Source organism: Atta cephalotes (genome assembly GCF_000143395.1).
Source record: "Atta cephalotes unplaced genomic scaffold scaffold00047, whole genome shotgun sequence".
Classification (NCBI taxonomy): Eukaryota; Metazoa; Arthropoda; class Insecta; order Hymenoptera; family Formicidae; genus Atta; species Atta cephalotes.
Window position 1 is genome coordinate 2,103,250 of NW_012130111.1, and position 22,563 is coordinate 2,125,812.

General features: G+C 33.5%; 1 protein-coding gene across 1 annotated transcript in view; it reads left to right on the forward strand.

Moving 5' to 3' along the window:
- The window catches only part of LOC105622635 (heterogeneous nuclear ribonucleoprotein L), a 157,793-nt gene that overhangs the window by 100,561 nt on the left and 34,669 nt on the right, over positions 1–22,563 (forward strand). The window contains exon 6 of the mRNA XM_012204050.1: positions 10,840–10,903. Within this exon, the coding sequence (XP_012059440.1) occupies positions 10,840–10,903 (64 nt within the window). The remainder of the gene's footprint in view (positions 1–10,839; positions 10,904–22,563) is intronic.

Genomic DNA, 22,563 nt, shown 5'->3' on the forward strand with positions numbered 1-22,563 from the left:
TTCACAGGCTGCATTACTCGCATCCCACGTGCATGTATCTTATAAATAAATGTGCATGAATATTTACACACGGATACCGCATGCAGTCCCGCGCGAATGTACGTGCATCTGTGTGCGAACGTTTAGATTAAATTTAAAATATACAGGTGAAAGAAATTCCATGCAAAATAAACTCACGCACAACGAGCGGAACGGATAATGAACAACAGTTTATTTTTTTTATTTGTTTTGGGAAAATAATTTTTACGTGGGCGTGAATTTTATTTTAGCAATTCCAAAAATTGTTTTTATTTTTAAAAATATTTTTGTCTTATTTCAGTTAAAACAAAATTCGATGTAACTCTACTATCTAATCCTCATTTTTCTGTTTTTTTTTTTTCCAGTTATTTAATTATGACAAATACAGTATGATACCGACATAATATCATTTGTTCTAGAAAATATTTTTCAAGATATTTATGAGAAACTCATTATTGAGGACAAGGTAAAATAAAGTAGAATAAGACTTATGGAATATGCGTAAATAACTATTATTATATTACGCAGACCGTATCATCAATCATTAATTAGGACATCCATTTGACGATGCATTACATGCATATCAATTTTCTCGAAACGCTATGATTGAATGCAAAACGTTATCTCAAGGTTTTATCATTCTCACTATGCAAATTTAAGAGTTTATTAATTACAGTATCTCCGTTTTGTCGGTTCATTATGACGAGCGACGGTCAGCACGCGATTTAGACGTATTACGTAGCAATATCGCCACGAGGGATGGCCAGAAATTGTAGTAATTAATACGGCCGTCGTTAATTCGCAAGCCGTTAATCGAAATAACGTGTTCTACGTACGTTCATGACGATATCGCTTTCAACAATAAATCACATTTGCAGCTTCCATACAAGCAAACTGTCAAGCGAGAAATTAATGTAACTGATTATCGTTTCTCCGTAAAATAAAATACGTACTTTATCAGCGGACACCCCGGAATCTTTCAAAGATTGCGTGGAAGTTGAACTGTCTATAGGTTTCATAAATGCATATATGGAACAGTCTAAAATATAGAATTCCCCTTCTCTTATTTATCCAGCGGTAGCGCGAATACTGATTTCCGATAGATAGCAATATTGGAACGAAAGATTCGTGAGTGATATTAATATTCGATCGAATACTCGATCGAGATTGTAGCTGCATCACATATATCAAAGTAAATAAAATTTTTCGCATGCGAACGCGAAAATTTGGCACCCATTGGCGAAAAGATTTGTCATCTTAAATCTGCATATTCAAAGTTATTTTGATCGCGATATTAATAAAGTATTATAAAAATAAGATGGATATATATATATTCTATATGTATACATATAGAAACATGAAATTATTTTAGGTAATATTTTTTAGGTAATAAATTATTCGCAGATTTAAGATTCTTGTTAACCAGATTATTAATATTTTTATAAAGATATTTATGCATAAAAAAATTACTAAACTGCTTGTCAATATCAAATGTAATATTATTACTCATAGTTCTATTCATAATTGCTATTCAAAAAGATTTCAGCGCGAGGTTTGCAAAATTAGATATGTATATTTTACACAGAAACATTTAAGCACTAATATCCGCTTTGACCGAATATACATTTTGAGAAAAACTAACTATTGTAACTATAACTACATATTACTATAATTATTATTATGACTACTATAGTATTAGTAATAATAACTATATGTATAGTTCTATCAACCAATATATACAGTTGGCAACCGAAAATGACTAATTGTAGTTATTATAATCATAAAAATTAATCATTTGAATCATTCTTTTGTGATAATACCAAACAGTTGTTTTCTCAATGTAAAATTTTTTTGTATTTAATTACATTTATTCTCATCGATCCAAATTCGTATTAATTGAAATTATTTTATCATGCGTTATGAAAATAGCATCTTCATTCATATATCCATTTCGTTCATTGACTATATGATAAGAATGATTGACGGCAACGGAAAGAACGGCGTTGAAATAAATTTGGCCACGATTTCGACAGATTTCGGAATCGCGCGCGTTACCATGTGGGCGACTTAATTTTCGCGGATATATGCTTGCCGTTGAATCATAGTTGATGTGAGTCTGAATCATCACATATTTCTCAAAAGTGCAACGCGAGCGTTGGCCGATGGCGAAAATTGGCCGCAAGCATGACAAATTCGACAGGAGTGACAACGCGACCGGATGATTTTCAAGCGTTGGCGGAAGATTACGTCTTAAAATTCTGCGAAAATAATTTTCGTCTCGCGTCGTTTTCACAAAAGCGCATCATGTTTTTGTCGTCGAACGAAGGTAAGCTTTAATTTTTAATTCAATTTCATTTATTGTGTAGAGAATTATATTTGAGGTATTAAAAAATGAATAAGTACACAGTACAGTGTTGTGTTTGAGTATAATATTGCTTCAAATGGAAACGTTAACGTTAATTAAGTAATAAATCTTAATGATAAATAGCGAAATTTTTATCTATACACTGAGAAAAAAATTCTAAATTTTAATAAAATATTTACTCATTGAAAAAAACTGATAATTTTTACACTGATACAAAATCATTGATTTACACTGCAAAAAATAAAATTTAATTCTAGTTAATTCTAAAAGATGTATAATGAACTTTCTGAGAGAGGGATATGCTAAAATATTTAATATTTTTGTGGTAATTTTAACATTTTTGTATGTTTCAAAAAGTCCATTATTACATCTTTAAATTAAAAATTGACATTTTGTTTTTTACAGTGTAAATCAATGGTTTTTGTACCAAATAAATATATGTTTAGTAAATAGTTAGTATACTACTATATAACAAATATTTTATTAAAATTTGGTATATTTTTTCACTATATGAAATCGCTCGTCACTATACGAAATCGTTCTTTAAGAGAAACGTCAAAATATTGAATGTCAAAGCTCAGGTCAAAAGCGGAATACATTTTCAGTCGAAAACGAATGACTTTTCGCGAATTTAGCTTCAGGGATATAAACGACGAAGGATTTTATTCTTTATTTAACTTCAAAGTTTGTTTTAACAGATTGGCAGTTCGAGAATCGATTGGGATTCAATATCCAGGCTAGGAGGAATACTGAAATAGTCAGTAAGTCGATACGACTTATGCAGGCGTCACAAGTACTTGAGGCGTGAATAGCAAACATAAATTTCTTTTTCGCGTGTCCCATCGGACTTTCGGTTGCTGACAACCGAAATTAGACGTTAAATTGCATGAGAAATATGTGACATGTGACCACATTTACGACTCCGAATCAGAAATAGAGTTTGAAGCAACAGCCCTGTGCATGCAAGTGACAATTACGAGAGGCTACGTTATAATTACTGTTTAAATCAATTACACGTTTAAAATTTATGACAATCATATATATGTCGCGAAAACAATATTTTACTTTAATTATACCTATAAAAAGCAGGTATGTTAAAATTTATTAATACAGGGTAAAGAATGCAATTAACGCGAATTTTTCTACTTTTAAATATTTTTTATAAAATCTGATATTTTAAATTTTGTATGTTTTAAATGCACATTGATATTATACTGATTTTGTTCCGGCAATTTATTATTTTTTTTACCGGAAATAAATCCTTTGACATCGGTAACGTTGCACTGGTATATAGAAAAAAGAAGAACACTCGTTGTGGAAAAGTTTGTCCGTGGAACAAAAGGGGTTCGTATGTGTTTCCAATCGCTTTTTCTTTCTTCCTCCTTTTTCCTGGCTTTTTCCACAGGGGAGAGATAAAAGCACATCGGTAGTATCGGTACGCGATATCGGCGGCGAATTTTATATATCGCTGCTCGTCAAGCCTGCCAAACTGTCGAGACTCGAGTGATGGACATGCTCAGACGTTTTATCGCGTACAAATGTATGCAACCGTTATCGTAAGTGTGCTGGTGGTTAATAAATAATATTCATTGTCCATCAGGATGATGTTTATGGAGCTGACCGTTGATTTAGCTGCTTTTTTTTGTTGCTATTAATTATTCTAGATTATTTATTCTATTCTCGTATATGGATGATCCTTTATTTACATAATATTTGTAAGGGAAGAACGATTTTGTTGAAGTACACTGAAAGAAAAAATTTGGCTAGATATAAATCTGAAAATAATTTTGCAGGAATCTTAAGGTGAGCAATGCTGCAAAATATTTTGATATTCTAGAAATTTTGTCGTCCTACTTATTAATTATTTTGATGATCAAAATTATTTTATTCTGTAGTTAAATTTTTAGATTCTTCAGCAAAATTGCTCTTTCAGTGTATGTAAAAATTTAGCCAGATTTAGACCTGAAAATAATTTTGTTAGGTCAAAATAATTACATTTGTATCTTAAGATAGACAATACAAAAAGTTTTAACAATCACTTTGAACATCCTACATAATTATTTGATGGTCCAAACAAAATTATTTTCTGTATAGCTAAATTTCTCGATACTTTAGCAAAACCATCCCTTTCGGATGTTATTAAATTCGCTTTTACTAGAATTCTAGAAGTGGTGATTCTTTTAATATTCAGAATTCAGGAACTGGGAGAACTATAGAAGATTACATTTAGTGAAAAATACAAAGGCGAGGAACAAAAAAAAAGTTAATACATTGGAGTCTTTATTCGCTGTGTTAATTACTTTATCCGTTACATCGTTAAACGCATTTTTCTGCAGAAACGCAAAAAAGAGATAAAGAGGAGAGATCGTAAAGAAGTGAAAAAAACTATCGGAGTTTTATGACGATGGCTACAGTGAACGGCCAACGAAATCCCACTCGTTCATTCGGCTCTCAACTCGTGCGCGTTTGTTTTATGTTCTTCAATACGCGGTTGTGAAACTCGTGGGCAGATTACGCTTGCGAGTCTTCGCGGAGCGGCTTACTTGGCGCATGGTATCATCTTCCTTTACTCGACGGTATCACGAATTCCCCTCTGGGCATCCTCATTTCTGCACGTGCGAAATGGTCATCACGTTCTACGCTGCTTATGGCACGAAATAAAAAAAAGAAGCGCATATCCATGATAATTCACGATATGTACGTTTTGCGCGTGAGGTTCGATAGCGGCGAGAGAACAATTTAAAATATTCTACCTATCAGGAAAAATGCGAGAACGTAAAGTTCGATGTAAAAATTTTCAGGTTTATTCGACTCGCCAATACACACCAAAAAAAAGCCGAAATATTCAGAAGCGAATGTTGATATTTGTAACGTTTTCTTCGATATTTATTAGTCACAAACAAATTTGACTGTGATGACGGAATGTACATTTCTGTGAAATATATCTTATTTTGTCTATTAATTATAAAAAAATAAAATAGACGATTTATTTGGTAGGAATAAAATTTTATTTTACTAATTTTAAATATGGATTTCTTTTAGTAAAATAAATATTATATCTCATAAATAAAGTATCGTTTTTGCAGTGTATATAAAATATTAAATTATGAAGCAAAATATTATCTGTTTTTTATTTAATATGAATGTAACGTGTACCACTGCAAGATATTTTAAAAATGTATAAATTTTTAGCTTTCAGTCTTTTTTACTTAATATTGCATTATGAATTAAAAAAATACTATTGTAAAAATTATCATTTTTCATCGCATACATTCTTGCGATAGAAAATCAGGTGATCATATATTATTTCTGAAATTATTTTTACGCGAGAAAACTTTGTTGTGGAAAAAGTTCCTTGAGAGAATTTTTTATTCCCACATATTCGCATAGTATGTTTTGGGGAAAAGAAATCTTTTAACGAAAAGTTGAAAGCGGATCAAAAACTACTACGATACATAACAGGAATGGAATGGAGGTATCGGAGCGATTCGTTTTTGCTCTCACCGAAGATCATAAATCAGTAACGCACCGTCTGATTCGCGGATCAATAAGAGTTCGGTTGGCTCGTTACGAGAGCGACCCTCAGTGTAAAACAATAGTCTATGCTTTCCGCGTTTTCCGTTCCGCGGTATGAATCCGGCCAATGGCGCTCCATAGATCGCAGCATGGAAAACTACCCGAGATTTTGGAATGTGTTATTCAAACGATCGTAGATGAAAAGAAGTTTTATGAGAGAAAGGCAGTTCGATTCCCTCGTTATTTAATAGAGTTTGTTTGATTGAACTGTATAGTGTATTTTTGGAATTTAAAGTGAGATAGATATGTATTTAATATTTGACGAAAAGCGAAAGCGGGAAAGAGTTCTAATGCAGTTTAGTGAATAAAAAATATGAATAAAAAACAGACGTAATCTTCTAGATCAAACTACGTAGATCAAACTACGCTTCTCAAACATTGTGAAAAAATTCTAGACGCGATACTTTTAATTTTATCATGACAATCATGGAGATGATTGTCACGTGACTGTTTCACTTTCCTTTTTAACTAAATTAAAATTTTAATACAATTCTATATTTTTTTGTTCTGTTAACTTATACAATATTTTCAATCTCATGATGCTCAGTGTTATGTTATTTCCGTGATGTTTCAGAGTGTTTACTCTGAAGAATTAAAATTTGAAATTTTTTAAGTGGCATGTCTCACAGTTTACTAAAATAAGTTATACATACAGATTATTCTAGACTTCTTTCATAGTACAAATCTGAAAAATACGATCACACTGCAATTTTTTTTTTTCAAGAAGCTATTAAATCTTTTAGAAATAATAACTTTGAAGAAAAAACGATAAAATTTGCTTAAAAAACGTATAATAAATTACACGTTCAGTTTGCGAAGTTGTTGGCACTCCAATGTATTATGTCGACAAGTATTGATTAACTAAACTATCATCCAGATTAAGATCGAATGAAACCCTGTGGAATACTCTATGTAGGCCAACTAAATAACTCGCTACACGACAGTCTGTATAAACTCACGATATTCTACGTGAATTGAAAAAGCTTTTTCGCGTCGCCGCAACCAATTGCAAGTTTACGTTTCTTCGACTTTAAGTGCTATTGAGATTGTATGAAACTTTGATGAGGTATGGAGCTAAATATAATTCGCTAGCCTTTCGTACTTTAGAAATAATTCCTCATAAACACGATCGCATTAATATATCTCTTTACATTTATTTCAGTACACTTTGGCACTATATAACTGTTATTATTACTCGCAGCTATTATTATTTTCATTGTGTTGAATTAATTGAGATAAAATGAACTGAGAGATAATTATACCTCGCGGCGCATCATAAAGCATCGATTCTAAATCGGCTCTGGCTGCACTATAATGCGCTAGCAGAATCCGCCCGCAGTTCTCAATGCTTAACTCAACGTCTTAAATCCAATAAGAAGAGGCTCGTCGTCGTCGAATGAAATGAGGTGCTCCGACGAACGTCGGCGAACGTCTCTCCTCTTTCCCGCCGGCGAAATTAGCGTTTTCGAGTCGCTTGAATTATTCAACTATGCCGCTACATAGCACCGCCTTATCTTCCGGCTTTAATAATTTTCCCGGTCGTGCTGCAATTGCGGCACGCAAAAGTCTGCTCCATTTGCTACTGCATATCCGCCAGAAAAGAGTTCAGTTCCTCTTCTGAATTATGAATGCCGCGAGTGAGAGAACGCATAGGATATGCGTCCGTAGGTTTAAGTAGCCAAAAGGATTAAAAAAGAATTAAATTTAAATTCTCTTCAAGAACATTTTATAAAGATATTTTTTATTAGCATAAAAAATTCTAGTATACGCAATATAAAGTATATATATAAACATACTAAAGTAATGATCCTTTCTAAAAAAATTCAAATAATAAAAATATGCCTGACATTTATTGCTAGTCATAGAATGATTTTGCATATATTGCTTTTTCACAAAAGTAACATTCTACGCTGTCGCATAGACAATTTCTTGCAGCTACTTACAAGTGACGCTATGAGAGTGATACAAAGTTACTTTCTACGTGAATTAATGTCGGGGCAGTTAATACCAAAGCGAAGTAAACGGCATTACCTCACCTCGGCGCAATAAAGAGGAACTAATTTCGCTCTTCCGGCGCGGTAGGATGCAGGTCAGACTTCTGCATCGCAAGCACACAGGGGAAAATGATTAAGCCCGAAATATAGGGATATAGTAGCAGCTACATCAAGGTCCTGTTGAATAATTCTCATGGCGACTTCAAAGCAACTTCAACACCGTAGGTTAGCAATCTAAGCTTTTGAAAATTTCAACGTAGAATGAAGGGAGCTTCGAAAATACCGAGTATCTCCGTTATGTACAAAATAACTTCTTCGAATTTAATTTATATATGTTTTCCCTTCGGAAGAATCTGCAATTATGGTGGTAATGGTGCAATATACAATTGCACGTACAGTTATATGAAAAAATTATTAGTATTTCAGAAAGAAATTTGTCGCATACTATATGTAGGTACCATCTATTCTGACAAAAATGAGTGGAGCGCACGTGTAACTCTCTGTAAATTGCGGCAAGATTGCCCAGAAATTGCACGTGCAATGAGTCGATCGATTTTACGGAAATAGAATCTTCCACAATGCGAAAAACAAGGATATTTTCTGCTGCAATGAAATTATTGAAAGTAATTTTTATTTCTAAATAAAGAAATATTTAATTAAAGAATAATATTTAATAAAAATGAAAAATGAGAGAAAGATAATATAATTTTTTGCGTAAATAAAATTAAATATTTAAATGTAAAAATTTTGAACGATATGAACTCATGGGTTGAATATATATATATATATATATGGATTGATAGTAACTTTTTTTGTATGAATTATTGTTATTAAAACTGTAAAGATATGTACAAAAATTTTTAATTGCGAAAAGTGGATCAATATAGATAAAAGTACATAACTGAGTGTTTACTGAAGAAAAATATTTGTGAAATAATCCCAAGTAATTTTTGTTGAAAATTGCCGTTAGAAAAGAGCGATTTTTGCCCCCACAAAAATGGTGGTCCTGTCCCCGCTTTTTATCTCTAAGTTTTTATTTCTTTTGATGAAAACAAGCTACGACAAAAATGCAATATTTACTTAACATCTCTCGGACAACAGGCTTGAGACAAATGTTAGCACGCATTCCGCGCGATGAACGAACAAGTGTTCGCACATTTAGCTCTTACAAATGTGGTTATTTCGAACAGAATCACGCTTCGTTCTCGTGACCGAATGCATAAAGACGACGTCTGGTTTCCTCTTCTTGGTTTTTCATAGTGAAGTATAATTTTCGTAAGCTTCTCGACTACGCAAACAAATAAACTTTCGGACCACGTTCGACAGTTTCCTTTGTTTTCTCCTGTTTTTTTCTCTATCTTGGCACCAACTCCTCTGAGTTATCTCAAATTTTTAAAAAGGAGACAAATGAGTTTAAAAGTATCGAGATAAAACAAGACACAATTAAATTATATTTAGTATTTTTGCAACGAAAAGATGTTACCTTGAATCTTTTAAAGCGACATATTTAAGCGACATGTATTTTAGTTTTTCTTAGAGCAAATGTTTCCATTAAAATTATTCTCATTATACTTTCTTTCAATCTTTATTGTGTCAAATTAACTGTGTCTTCTAGAAATTATTTTTCGTTTTACTCATTCTGTGCGTTTTATCTATGAAAATCGGAATATCTGTAAGAAAAATTGATGGGCGCTATAGATACGGTTAGAAATAAGAAAACAAATTTATTGAGCGAGCTTAGAGAGACAAAGATATATTTCCTCGACGTGACCTATAAAGCCTTTCTCAAGGTAACGCTCAAAAGTTATCATTCGAAGTCACCGTGTAACTTTATATGGTGGTTGTAATGGCAAAAAAAGCAATTGTAAAGCTTGTCCTAAGTGCACGAAGCCCTGCCTGCCTGAAAACGAGGTGGAATGCGACGACTTATTGCAGACGGGCCGTTAACTTTTTCCGCGTGCTCGGCGCGGTTGGTAAACGTGGCTAAGCTGGATGGCTGTATCTCCTGTCTACGCCGTTTTACTTTCCCTGCCGGGTTTTACTCGAAATTATTATCACAGTAGACGAGATATACCGGGGCGGTTATTCAGTCCGAAGCGTGACGTTTTTATGGCCGTGGAAAGCGCCCTAGAAACGCTCTCGTAATCGCGCGGATGCATATACTGCATATTACGATACACTCTGGAAGATAGAGCGAATTTTTTCGACGACAAGAGAAGAACGATCCTGACAAAAACGATCGATCGTTTATACTTATATGTATAGTTATATTATTATATGTATAGTTTTGGGAGAGCTGCTGAATTTCACAGCAAATCATTGGAGGTTCAGTGGAGGAAGAGAGCTGCTCTATTTAACACCTGGGGATTCGCGTCGTTTAAGCTAATCGAATTAGTCTTGCATACCCGAGAGATTCACCGAAGTATTCATTAGGCGACTGAGTACAAGCACAGATTATTCGTTGCTATAATCGAAGGATGTGGCACGCTATACACTTTCGAAAATTGCGATATTGAGTTATGGATAACTTGCTATTCCTCATTCAGTGGAAATTCGATACGAAACTCTCAATAACAACATTATGCGTCCACCTACATGTAGCTTTTTGTAACAGGACATTGTTGCAAGTAAAAATTTCATTGACTAATTTCTGTGATTGAAACTTTTGAAAAGAAATTCCAACTCCTATAACAAGTAACAAAATGGAGTTTAGTAACAGTATTTAATTTATTTTTTATCTCCAATTTTTCTTTTTTTACATTTACAAATTTCCAATCAAAGTACATTTTTTTCTCTGTGCGAAAAAAAAAACAATTTACACGTCAATTCTCTGCAATATTTGAAACTGTATTTACATAAATATATAATTGTTTGTTATTTTTTCAGCCGACAAAGCTCAACGTCTACAAGAACGATGCCGAAAGCTGGGACTACACAACGCCAACACTGGGTGAGTCTATCTCTCCTTTTCTCTTTCATCTCCCTCAGTTCTTTTTTTATTTCCTTTTATTGGTGTTATATACGTGTAACTTCATAACACATCACTCCCCTCGCGTCTCTCGACATGCGTTTCAGCAATCGACAGCATGAAAGTGTAGAATCGAACAAGTCTGCTTTTTTTAAATGTCACTGATATTTTTTAATAGCAATCAGCATAATCTGAAATCCTTAAATTTTTTTTTAATCATCAAATGTTTTCAAATCTCAATTTTATGTATATCATTAACATATTTTAGAATATGATTTTTCTGAAGAAAATTTAATTCAGCTGTGTTCATGACGTATTGCTTAATTATAGAAACAACATATATCTACTGATTGATCAACTTTTCATAAAACTTTATGCAAATACGATTTAACTTTGAAAATACTAGATTTTTGCAAACGTTAAACTGCATTTATTGACTATAATAAAATTATTTAGTGAAAAAGATAGGCTTGCTCGATTCTTGCATCCAAGTCGTCAATTTTATCGCATTCTCCAGAGAGAAGCGGTGTCCAACTGATTTCTTTTTGCAGAATCTGATTTAATTAGCGACGATCATCATGTACGTGCGAAACGCACAAAGGATCGTTCCCTACGCCGATCGTGTTGCGATTTCTCCCCTTTTTTAGTTCATCATTTGTGCCTTGTTGCACATAATGGGGAAAGCTTAATTGGATCAAGCAGTATCTAGACGCAAAAAGGCTTCGCCTGCCGGCTTTGCTCGCAAGCTTCGAAGAAAACATTTTTTTCTTTCGAATATTTTATTTACTTAAAAGAGAAAATTAAGTGAAAGCATTTCTATCGTTCATTGAACACTTTAATGATTATAGACATTTCTTTTTTTGTAAATTTAAAATTTTTATATTACTAGAGTTTTAATTCTTTCTTGACATTTTAGTTCTAGACGTTTTAAATTAGTTTTAATTTTTTTTTATCACAATTGCTCGTTTTTGTTTGACCTTTCTACCACTTTTTTAAACTTTTTTTATAAATATTAAATGTTAAACAACTTTCTGTGTATCTGCGTAAAAAGTGATGATTAAAAAAAAGCTTGCAAAACACGTTTGGGAATCCATTGCAATCCGGTTTTTGAAATGAGAGACCAATCCGGAAATGCCACGACAATGCGATGGGAACGATCCTCGAGCTTAAAAATCGCTCGACCGTCATACGCATGAATTCGTCGTGGACATTCACATATCACAGAATCCGAATAGATCTATTCACTCTGGAATACGAGGCGACGAGAGAGTAGGAATATGGAAGTGTGTGATAATTTGGACCACCCGACGAAACGTATAAATATTCCGAAGCGGCAAATTATATGCAAATGCATCGTAATAAATCCATATTCAAAATACATCGCGTTACAAGAGTATTGAATGAATTTTACGCGACAAAACAGCGACGCACCATCGCGAATATCAACCCGGCTGGCAACACATTTCTCGAATTACAACTCCGTATGCGGACTGCGTTAATATATTACTCTGAATAAAATGCAAAATGCATTTGTAGCGAAATAATTATATCTTACATTGACATTTAACACTTTTCATAGCTAACGTGATAGTTTAACTCGTTTTGTATTATTTATATCTACCTTATTATCCATAATAGGCTTTCTGCAATAAGCCATCACCTAAATTTTAAGTCGTAAGAAATTGACCGATCTTATGTTGATTATTCTTCTCACGTTCTACTATGATTAGTCAATTTCTTATGACTTAAAGTCTAAGTAATGGCTTATTGTAGAAAACCTATATAAAGTTAATCCTATATATTCCTGCCCCTCCCCTTCCTCCCCCATCTCAATAACACATGGTCTTGCGAAAAAGTGTGTGGAACAAAAAGCAAAATGAAGTTGGGAACCCGCGCTTACAAATTATTCTTGTGAATCACGGTTCACTGACCAACGATTAAATCGCTCGCCGGAGGACGCGAATGCTCGAGAGCAGAGCGCGGCCTTCGCATTGCAAAAGTGTAGCCGTTTAGCAGCTCAACGCCGCTTGGTTATGACGCGTAAATTATTTCGAGTTATCTTACGACATTAATTACCGCGTTTCTTTCTACCATAGCTAATGAAGATTACCAACGCCACGTGGCGATTCTCGCCTCGAACTATTAGCGCCGTTTTCGAGATAATTGCCCTTCGCGTCGAGGTACTGCGGTTTCGTCGCGCGAATTGGAGCGTCAAATAACAATTATACAAAGACAATTTAGACGCGAGTTTATTTCCACAAGTAGACACCGGAAAAATGAAAAATCCTCCACTGAAATTGACTTATAACTGAAAACAAGATTAGCAGAGAAGTGACCTTAATTTCCGGTAGTGTAGTAATATATATTAATCCTTTCTTAAGGAAATTAATTAAATATTTGAGTCTTGTTGTCATAATAGACATTGAAACAATATTTGATTAATCATCATAAACATAACATTAATTTTATATATTTGTAATTAATAAAAAAAAGAATTTTTTATTAATCTGTCTAATGAAATTAAGCTTCTTATGGGATTCATTTTCCGAGTCATTTCCATTTAAAACTAAATTGAAGTTAGGAATAAATTATGAGTATATCTAGAATTATTATTTAAAAGAAAAAGATCGCATATTAGGAAAATTATTTAATTCGATACTAAAATATCACTGACTTACATATTTTCTCAAACAATATGATTTTTTTTAATTTAATGATCCAAAATTATATTTTAGATTCAATGATCCAATTTGAATTATTTTTATATATTTAAAATAATATAAGCTACTTACATGCGCACTTTAATAATGCCTATTTGAATTAATAATTTCATTTTTTTGATTTTAAAAGAGGTTTAAGTTACGCTGTTATCATTTAGATTGGTATTCACAGTTTGTTTTTATTTCAAGATTGTCTTAAGTAATATCTTAAGATACGAATCTATATGAAGTTTATGATGATCTTAAGACCATCTTAAATATAAGAACCATCTGTGAACCAACCTATATATTGCAACGTTCAGTGTTAAGTTCAGAGTAATGTAGTTATAACTTGATAGTAGTAACGCCCTGAAACACGCGAAGAAAATTACTCGTGCACATTCAAAAGTTAGCTAACGCGTAAACGCGCGTAAGACTCCTCGTATTGCTGTAATTAGCGAAAAGCAATTGCCGGAATATCGCGTGCCAGGCACAAACCTTACAAGCAGAATTTCAGTCGAATCGACAATCGAGCAGGGCACTCGAGGAATTCGCTCCAATTACGACACGAGCTTGACGTTCTGTCACCAGCAGACATCATCGACGGCGTAGACTGTAAATCTCTGAATCCTTAGAGATGGATTTCCACACTAATTGACGCCCTTTTTGGACATAACGATGAAATTTCGCTCGTCAAGAACTTGTCCTGTAAGATACAAATATCTTCATTATTTTGGTCGTGCCCTTCGCTGTCGTTCTTCCTTATGGGATTCATCTTCCGAGTTGTCATTTCCATTTAAAACTAAATTAAAGTTAGAAATAAATTATGAGTACATCAAGAATTTTTATTTCAAAAACAAAAATTCGACATTGAAATATCGCTGACTTACGTATTTTCTCAAACAATATGATTTTTTTTTTAATTTGATGATCCAAAATTATATTTTAGATTCAATGATCCAATTTATCAATTTGAATTACTTTTGTGCATATAAAATTTATATTAGTTACGTAAAATAATTGCAAAATATATACGCTCTTTTTAATTCACTATTGTGTAAAATTAATTAAATTCCACTTTAAATATTTTTTTTATCAAAAAGTTATAATTTTTTCAGTTACGTTATTGGCGTGTTATTATATTATCAGGTTTTAGAAATTTGTAAAATTCGGACCACAAAACGTACAAAAGCTCAAACAAATGCAATATATCCGCGCGACTAAATAAAACAATATCGGAACTACATTGATAGATTGTATCAATTCCTGGATAGTGGCTGTCTTATTATCCCTGAAAGGAACTCGATTACAAAATCCCCTCTGGGATCCGCGTCGACAAACTCGTCTGCCGAACTAATTGCATCGGAGATGGGTCAGGTCGATTGCTGTACTTCTAACCTTTCCAGCCTTGCATCCGCATCTCGCGGATGAAAGTTTCATTAGGTCTAGAGGCGATATCACGCGGTTTCAACCGCAACCTGCATTTCCGCGAAGGAGAAACGGCCGCGCCGTTTTTGCACATTCGAGGTAGTGGGCATCGCATATCGATCCAAACGCCATTGCCAATCGAGCCGCTTACCGTAAAAGTGGCGTAAATCAAATCGTGAAGGGTAATCAATTTAAACCGGTCATCAATAAGAACATAAGCTATTTATTACGTATTTTAAAATAGGCAATACATTGCTTAGGTGTTCAGAATTTGAACTTCAGCTTCTAAACGAAGCGTGTAAATGAGTGAAAGAGTAATGTCTTATTCTTATCGATGTAGTATAGTCGTCGTTGCTTAAATTGTTAGCTCCCAATAAAACGAGTAGAGCAACGAGCATCACGTTGCCATAAACGTCAACTGAAACCCAAAATAAACCCGACTTGCTTCACTTTTGTATTTTAATCAACTTGTACGTGAGAGAGTAGCATTGTGCAACAACGGCGCGCCTCCATCCTTGCGAATCTCCGGGCGATTAAGATCCGCGATTAATCTGCTGCCTCCGTTCAATTATACTTGCAGAAATAACGTTCGGCCGGACGCGATTAATTCCTCTCCCGATCGCGTTACCCTCAATTTTCTGTCACCGTCGATTCGGTATTCCGATTTGGCAACGGTGACGACGACAGCAGACCGTCCTCGACAAACCGTCATTGGCTCCGCCGTTCGTTTCCCCGTTCTCTGTATGTATAAATGTCGCGCACAAAGGATGTCATCAACGTCGACGATGGCGAACAAAGCCAAGTTTGTTTCGAGAAAGTGGGCAGGTCGATGTGATTTTATTATACCCGTGCACGAGGCACCTATCTGAGACAGCATGATCAAATAAACGAGTAATGTTGTCACGAGCATCGGTAAGACTCCATTTCGCTTTTATCGAGAATTGAAACTTCAACGTTTAACGGAGAAATGAGAGCAAAAATAAAAACGAGAATCCTGAGCAAGCAAGTCTAATAGACTTACTTTAATGGATGCGTATACTTATTTTTCAAAATCCTCGCTCGTTGAATAAATCTTACCTTTTTAACTTAAACTCTAGGACAGATTCGCAAGAGAGTCACGTGTTCTTCTCTTTTCTCAGAAAGTTACAAGCACGCAAATGAAGGTATATACTACTTGCTGAGAAGCATCTGCATTTGACGGAGAACGTCTTGCTTTGTCATCCTAATGCATTCGTTCATAAGAAATTTATGAACTTTTTAATGCATCTCGTTTACTGTATCTATAAAGTGGTTCATGTTACCTTCTTTTTTTTCGTGTGATTTTGTTCGAACGAAAGTTCTTTTCTTCTCTCGTAATTGCCGAAAAGAAGAAAAATTGAATTATGTTACTTATCGACATGATGACTGAATTCTCCTTATCGCAATTAAAGTACGTATATTTTCTCTTGAAATGCATCAATAATATTTTAGGCATACCGGAAGGAGTACGTGCAAACATATTAAACATATTGGTTTTTTGTCTCTTGACATTATATGATATTATATTATATTATGATATTATATTATGAAAATATATTATATGATATTATATGAAAATAATTAAAATGTTATATACACATTAAAATATTATATTCACGTACCTACAATTATATACCTCTGCGTTAAATATGACGATGAAATATTTGTCACGAAACATTATAATGTTATCATCATCTTCACATGATTAATTTCAACAAAACTGGCACCAATATCCTCGGAGCTGCAGACTTGCTTATTACAACTAGAATAAATTTCTATGTATTTATTATTTCGGGCACATATTACACATGATAAAGTTTATATTGTGAAATTGTGCCAACTCTATAAATTTCCAGAGTAATTACTTTACACACAGGATGACGTTAGCAGACATTTCTGTATACTAATAGCTTTCTCGCGCATTACAGCCTCCAAATTAACAAACTTTCACGCTAATTGTTTCTGATGCAACGATATTGCGACATACATACCATTCCGTATCATTGGAATTGTCAATTGGAATCATTTGAATTTTGGCAGTTAGTAAATCTAATAAATATTGTTTCTGAGATAAAGTAATTGAAATAGAATTTCTTGAGAATTAAATTATTATGGTTTATAATTACTGCTAAGTTCTACATAATCACTTTTTAGTTTTATTACTAAAATTATTTTTTATACACATACACACACATACACACATGCACACATACGTTATATACTTTACATTAAAATTCTAATATTTGATTAAATAACTTTTTTAGTACAATTATTCAGCTTCCGTAACTTTACTTAATCAGAAGACTAACATACACAAGTTTAAATATTATTTTCTCATATAAATCCGTAATACAAAAAAAAATAAATTACAAATGGATCCTGCTAGGGTTAACTTTGTCAATAAAAAGAGAACCAAAATATCCCGTGCTCAAGGCAAGAAAGCCGATGTAGTCGTATCCATCGCATCCAAGTATAAATCTTTTGCCGGTGAAGAGATTTAAGTTTGTGACGCCCTGTGCACAGCGAAGCTGTGCGAATGCGAGCTGCCCTCAATCGGAGAACGAAACCGGAATAAACTCAACTTCGTGAAGCGTGGTGAAATAGAGACAAGACGAAATGGATTGATCTTTTGCATAAAACTTTAAACTCCAATTCAACGATTTCTCACTAACGGAACGGAAGCAAGTGTCCGGGACAAATGGCGCGAAAAATCGAAAAGGCTTGGTGTTATCGCGAGTTTAATGCTATTCCAGGATTTTTTCGATACCTCTGAAGAAAGATTTCTATAATATCCAATTGTAAAGTGAAAGTCGGTCGTTATCGATTTATGCATCATGATGCATAATATTGAAATAAATGGCAATATTTTTAAACTTTAAGAATAGGGGGAAAATAGTATTATATTATATTACAAAGTAGTATTATATTAGATCATGATATATAATATCACAACTGAAATGCTTGTTCAGAAAAAAATTTTAAATACTTTTACAGATTTTTCATAATTAAAAACAATAACGAAAACTGTTCACCACATATAATAAGCTACATTATATATGAAAACTCTCTATCTCATTTCACCTAAACTCAATATACATAATTAGTACGGAGTTCTTTCTTATAAGATTTGTACCAAAAACATTTTCCAGAGCAGTGACATCTTGACAGAATGCTTCTAATAATTTAATAAAAAAATCTTGATCACTCGGGATCGAGATTGTTTTGTTAGAATGTTGTCACAAAACTAGAAATCAGACAGAGAAATTGTCAGGAATATTAAAAACGATCAGGAAAATCAGGTAAAAGTCAGAGAATTTTCTGGGAAATTAAAATTTTTGACTTTAAAAAACTTTAATATGCGTACATCATACTTACGTAGTTTTGCAATATACTACCAACTTAACAACTAAATGCAAGCAAGCAGTGTCCGCAACATTAATATTACTTTACATTGTTATATTAAATTGCTCTCTCAACAAAATATTTAACGATTTCCAAATCAGGACGAAAATACAAAAAAAATTTTAAATATTATTGAAAGCAACAGAGAAAAATCATGAAATTTTATCTGAAAATCAGGGAAAAATGTTATGGATTTTGTGACAAACTGTTAAAGACGAACGGAAACGGAATGAGTACCGCTGTTGCAAAGCTGTACGTTTCCTTATTGCATGTGAGGAAGGAATATGGTCTGCGATCAGGAATGTCGAGAGCAAGAGGGTCAATCGCCGCTTGAGTCGACGAAACGGTACGTTGATCTCATCGCAATCACGACATATCGAAGTGCAAGATATGCGGTATACACGTTATGAATTGTCCGCGCCTCTTGAAACGCGAGTATCAGGGCACGAAATATCTGTATCGCAAAGCATCAGTATACACATCAGTATACACTCCGTTGAAGATTTATGAGTTCGTTGATGCTCATGAGAAACGAACATACTTGTTAACGAGCAAAGTGTCGTCGAGGCTGTAGAATCTCTCCTTCTGTGAAAGACTTTGAATCCTGCCCTTGAATCCCGGTCGACATTCACTTCGGGGATCGTTTAAGCACGACACGATATTAAGCGATCGCTCAAGAGATAGCATATATTGCCACTTATCATTTCTCGAATTACACAAGCGATTTCGTGTTGGGAGAAGTTATGGCATATATACCTGTTTCAGTATGAAATCTAATAAATTTCACGATAGATAAACGTTGCGACTGTAAATGCTGTAAATTATCGAATTAAAGTTAATTTAAATGTAAGTTTCAAAGCTAAAATTAATATGTTGAGATAACAATTTAATTAATTTAATAGCTCACTTTTTAGAAAATTTTAGTTTTTTAGAAAGTTTACATTTATGTAAGTTACATTTATGAAAATTACTCATTTGCGCGCAGGAAGTCCAATTAATTTCACTTACGATAGATCCAATTTTGCGACTGTAAGTGCTGAATAAATTAGCAAATTCATTAGCTTTGAACCCGTTAACAGTTTCAAAGCCAGAAAACTAGTTTAGATTTACTAAGATAATTTAATTGCTTATCAAATTGCGCACAAGCAATATAATTTATCAGTTCCTGAGTCTTATTTCATAAATATTTCAATATCAACTTTAAAGAACTATATACATTTATGAAGACAATGATATTAATTTAATGTCATTCAAATGGTGATTCCATGAATTGTTCAAATAATTTGTTATACATCAAGCTTTGTGTTATCAATGATCCTTTACCGAGATTAAATACTTATTGAAAATTTTATACAGTACACGTGCACATAAGTACACATTGCTCTCTTGTTGAATTTTAATGATTACATTTTGAAGTTATTTATTATATGAATTTTATTATGAATATTATTACATGAATGGAAAAATATATTCAGATAAAATAATGCAGTTTGTTAAATAATATGATTATGTGCTATTCACGTTGGAAAATTTTAGATATCACTCTCTTTATTTTACATATTTTGTAACGAATTCCATCGCGTTAATTAAATGACTAGCTTGAAATTAAACATGACAGAATTAATATCTTCGTAACGCTCTGTGCTATAATTGCTGTGCTATACTAGCCTCGCGACAACTGAAATAAATCATCGTCACGATAGCTTGGCGAAAGTCATTATGCTCTATGATTACTATGAAGTAAGCTTAAGGAAAATAAACCCTTCGGCTATAGGAGCGACATCACCGTTTTACTGAATGATGAGTAAGACGAGGAGCTTGTTTGCTTTGAAAGCAAACGTTGGTAGCTATCACGTCAAAAATAATCGTGCTCAAAGCTCAGCCAGTTAAGCCTTTTGATCAAAAATTACACTACGTTTCTGAGCAAGTCACATCTGATTATCTGACAAATCTATATTTTGATTGATTCAGCTTCGTCATTGCTTCATTATAAAATCTTGATCATATGATTATTTCTGGGCAGTTTAGAGACGAAAGGTCTAGTAATTATATAAAAAACGCTTTATTATGTATAAAAGGAAAAAGAAATCAATAGTAGACACTTTTATAGTTAAAAAAAACCCAGGAAAAGAGATTAATCCTTCAACTGGCAGCGAGCTGTTTGACAATCATTCTTGTCGGTCAATTCTTTTTCATTCTTAGCAATTTACGACAGTAAATCAATTTTTGTAGTTCGCTCTTCTTGGATCTAATGTAACGAGATCAACTGGAGACGCGTCGTGTCAACGATCGACGGGTTGTCGACCCCGGATCCGATCTCATTCCCGCTTCGATCCTGAAGCGCATCGCGAACGCTGACGGATCCATTTGTCCAAGATGAAGCAGGTCGTGGCGTCGCGTGCGCACAATGAGACTGGTATTTCCGTACGAGCGTTGGCCTTCCAATAAAAGACACCGTCATTTCGAATTAGAATTCCCGGGGTAGTGCACTGCGACTTCACGGCAAATTTACAGCAGCATGCTCAATCAGTCGCGGCTACTCTGTCCACGTGCTCGTGATGAACGCAACAACTTTTTTTATCTACTTAGAAATTCAAAGGTCAATATGAGTCTACGAGCGCGATAACACGCTCATATACTTGTTTGATATATTCGTATTTTTTTCCATTGATACTGATACTGATAGACTTTCGACTTTAATAAGATCTCTCAAAAAGTTCATGTTGATTCGATTTTGTCTAATTTTTATATAAACAACCTAATAATTATTTATTTTTTCTTTATTTTATTTCTTTTGTTTATTATATTATTATTCCTTAAAATTATACGCATCAGAATGCAATTGTTTGAAATAAAATAAAGAGTTAATGACACGAAACGATAGAAAGTTGTCGAATTAATAAAGATGCTTTGTTTCATGATGCTAGGCTTGCACTAGATGCATCGTATTGTATTATGCTTTGTGTTCGTATATTGTCTAGAAAGTGTTTAGAAGTTAGTGTTACAGTTTTATGAATCAGGGATTGTTCTCAATTTCTAATTCTCTATTATATGCAGAGATAAAATTAGCTGGTGTACTGTGTGTGCTTTAATTTTTCTTAATTTCATCTAAAATACTTTTCCGCGGTAATTTAATAAAGTAAATGTAATCTACAAAGGATGAGATAGAGAAGTTGCCGTTGTGGTATATACAAAAGTAATTTTTGGTATCTCTGTACCAAGGAAATTAACTGCCAGTGGCCTGTCAACACACACAATGTTATAGATTAAAGTAAACTAAATATATACTCTACTCTATTCGGCGCGGAATGAGGAAGACACAGCGTGTTATGGTAAGACAAATCGCCGAGGAGTTCCTGATTCCGATCAAGATCGGCGACCGAACGAGAGAGTGACTAACGAGTCCGACTGAAAGTTTAGACGCGTACTAACACCTCCCATTCGCGTTTGAATTTGTTGCTTGTTCGGCCGACGTCACGGTACATCTTCGTCAGACTGTCCAGTCAGTCAGATTCTTTATTTGCTTTTCGCAAAGGGAAGATAAAAGGGACAAGATTCGAAAGAGGTGGCAAAATAAAAGGTGATTCGGAATGACACTGTGACAGTCCAAATCCTATTCTGAGCTTGTCACTCTCAAAGCGTATTATGTACTTCCATCACTCACATTTCCACTAAATCTTTACATCTTGCTTTAAATCACTGGAATTTTATTTGTTGACGTCTCAAAATTATTAGTACTTTAAAAGCTAAAAAAATATTCATGTTTTATACAGTAAAAGTTATAAGCAACACGCGTACAAGAATATTCATGTTTTTTCACGATAAAAGTTAAAAGCAGCACGCGTACAGTAAAAGGTTTTATTTCTTTTTTGATTATTACAAATTCTCAATTCAGTTTACATTTATTTAAACCATGTACACATCACGTTATATTTATCTAAAAAAGGTGCGTGCAAACCATTTCGTGATTGCTTTCGTTAACAGTATATATATATATATATATATATATATATATATATATATATNTAGTATAATATAATATACGAACAGTATATATATATATATANAACATAGTATCGTAGTTAACAAGTAATA